Below are 2641 nucleotides of genomic sequence, written 5' to 3'. Positions count from 1 at the left end.
TATGGAATGAGGCCATCATCAATTAATTCACCCTCGGTTGTTGTAGCAAAACTCAGATATACATTAAATGAGAGACTCGTTGCAATGTTTGTATGATGTACCTATGAAACAAGACAACACAAGGTTGGTGATCATAATTATGCCCATGCCTACATGCAGGCTTGCTCATGTTCTTTTATCTCCATCATAGGCGTAGTGATGTTGGTCACACACAAAAGACGGAGACATTAATAGTTGGAGGCATCAAGGAAACAATAATTGTCGAGTATAAACCCATGCCTATATGCAGGCTTCACGATGCTAATCGAAAAAAAGATAGAGGAGTAGATGAAAGAACAAGAACCTGGTCCTCAATTCCATTGTGTGCATGCTTGCCTTGCGGAGTGCAGGATTGTATGAAGCCTTCAAGCCGGCCCTCTTTTCTTAGTTTTCTCAAGACGGCATGCCCCCAAAAAATTGGAAATGCATAGTTGACGTCATTCCCCCTCTACTTTGGGCCTCCACCTTGGTGCGAGTTGCCTTGTCAGCCCCCTCGGCTCACCCCCATGCCACATCAGCAAGAGCATCAGAATATACTTATCTTGGCCGAATTTAATTTTCTTCGATGACATGGGCGGCCGCAATTTCTGTCACTTCCCAACCATCCAGCTTTCATTCAAGACCTCATGTGATATGGTGCTGAGACATGGCATGCTTTCGCTGGAGAGCCCTCTTGTACGAGGACTATTCTAGCCTTAAGGACTTGGAGGTTGTCAGATGTGCGTGTGACTCCAGCCTTAGTTAGGTAGCGTCTGGCATTCGTGAAGGGGTGGCCGTCCTCGAAGCGAAGGAAGGCCGGTAGCCGGTGGGCAGCAAGGGGCGAAGGGAGAAGGAGAGATGGGGATGTGACTGGCAGCTGGCAACGCAGGCGGTGGTTGCGGGCAGCGGCGGCCAATGGCAGGAGGCAGCAGCGGGGACAGGGGGGGACCGCAGCGCCGGCGGCGGCGCCTTGTTCTTCTGCCCGGCACTACCCCTTCTTCCCCTGCCCCTGCCCTTTCACGCTGTCATCTAAACCGCCCACCGCCTCCCCTTCCCCTGTTCTCCCCTGCTCCTGCTCCCCCCCACCATGGCTTCCGACGACGCAGAGCCCCAGCCCCAGCCTGCCGAGCTCTCTGCCAAGAAGCCCCCTGGAACCTGGACCCCCATCGAAACCATTCATCTCATCGACGCCTACCAGGAGAAGTGGTACGCCCTCAAGCGCGGCCAGCTCCGCACCCGCCACTGGGATGAGGTCGCCGAATCTCTTGCTGCTCGCTGCGCTGGCCATCCCGACGCCAGTGACAAGTCCTCTGTGCAGTGCCGCCACAAGCTCGAGAAGCTTCGTCGCCGATATCGCGCAGAGCGCCAGATCTGCCTTCGGGAAGGCCCTGGTGCATCCCAATGGCCCTTTTTTGATCGCATGGACCTCATGGAGAGGGGACCTGGTGCAGCAGTAGTGGGGGTGCGTGCTGCCTTACCTTTCCCAGATCTCGATTATCAGAAGAGATGTGCGGTTAGCAGCAGCAAGGATTTTCCAGATCATGAAAGCCCCGATGACGACGATGCAGAGGACTCTGACCAGCCCCCGCCCAAGGTCTACCCTGGCCGCAAGCGCTCTCATCATCATCATCACCACCACCAGTCGCGTGCCTCGTTCGATGATAATGATGGCTCCTATACCTCACTCAACAGGAAGCATGGAGGATTGTACGAAACCCCGAAGTCTTTCAGTATGAAGGATGAATATCGGAACCTGCGCAGCTCAGAGAAGCCAAGTAGCAGTCACGGCAAGAGCACAGATTCTGCCCCTTTCTCAGAGCTAGTCTCGCTAATTGGTTCTCTTGGTGAGGCCTTCCTACGGATGGAACAAATGAGGGTCCAGATGCAGAGGGAGACTGAGCGCTTTAGGGCAGACATGGAGCTGAGGCGCACGGAGATGGTTCTTGACTGCCAGAAACAGATTGCTGAATTGTTTACCAAAGCTTTGTTCAGTAACAAGAGAAGTAAGAAGAATCAATCTTCTGAGGATTGATTGTAGTCTTGTTGCTTAGGAATTCATTTCTTTGTATTTTGATGCAATGCTCACATGTGACTCAATGTATTTTTACAAGTTCAAAGCCTTGCTCTCTGCTTCTATTTGCAATATGGCTTGCGATTTGTCATTGTAATTTGTGTCCTTCTGAGTGATGGTCGGCAGAATGATCACGTGCCATGATTTTTTTGGCAATCAGGGAAGTGTGTACCACTGCTTCATCACTTCCCTTTTCTGCAATCACTTAAGTAAACTCACCAGCATTTTCATGGGTTCGTAGGGTGTCCGTTAGTAGGATATATTTGTTGAAATGAGGAGAAAATTCTCTCGGAACAAAGACTTTTTACTGAAAAATTGAATTTGTTTATGAATGGACGGAGATCCTGTTCGTTTGTTCTCTCCCACTCCCAAGTCGCTGTGTTTCTCTCTTCTTTTCTCCAAGGCTTTTTCAGTTTGTATTATGGATAGGCAAAGCTTGTGAGGCTTTTCCTTTAAAAAAAATGATGTCGGTGCATTTTGGTGATGACTTTCAAGAAATGGGTACCTTAACATATCCACTGTGAGGGAGCCATGCATTTGTCTGATGTATTC

The 2641-nt window shown here is 50.4% G+C and overlaps 1 protein-coding gene across 1 annotated transcript; it reads left to right on the top strand.

Moving 5' to 3' along the window:
- Nucleotides 1-713: 713 nt before the first annotated feature.
- Nucleotides 714-2161, top strand: LOC147455005 (uncharacterized). The gene has a single exon (XM_086516860.1). It carries the CDS (start codon nucleotides 1106-1108, stop codon nucleotides 2048-2050), a length of 945 nt encoding a protein of 314 aa, XP_086372986.1. The 5' UTR covers nucleotides 714-1105; the 3' UTR covers nucleotides 2051-2161.
- Nucleotides 2162-2641: the final 480 nt, after the last annotated feature.

This window comes from Adiantum capillus-veneris, chromosome 7 (genome assembly GCF_014529385.1).
Source record: "Adiantum capillus-veneris isolate H3 chromosome 7, ASM1452938v2, whole genome shotgun sequence".
NCBI lineage: Eukaryota > Viridiplantae > Streptophyta > Polypodiopsida > Polypodiales > Pteridaceae > Adiantum > Adiantum capillus-veneris.
Note: the sequence above shows the minus strand (reverse complement) of the source record. Positions and strands in the feature narration are given on the sequence as shown.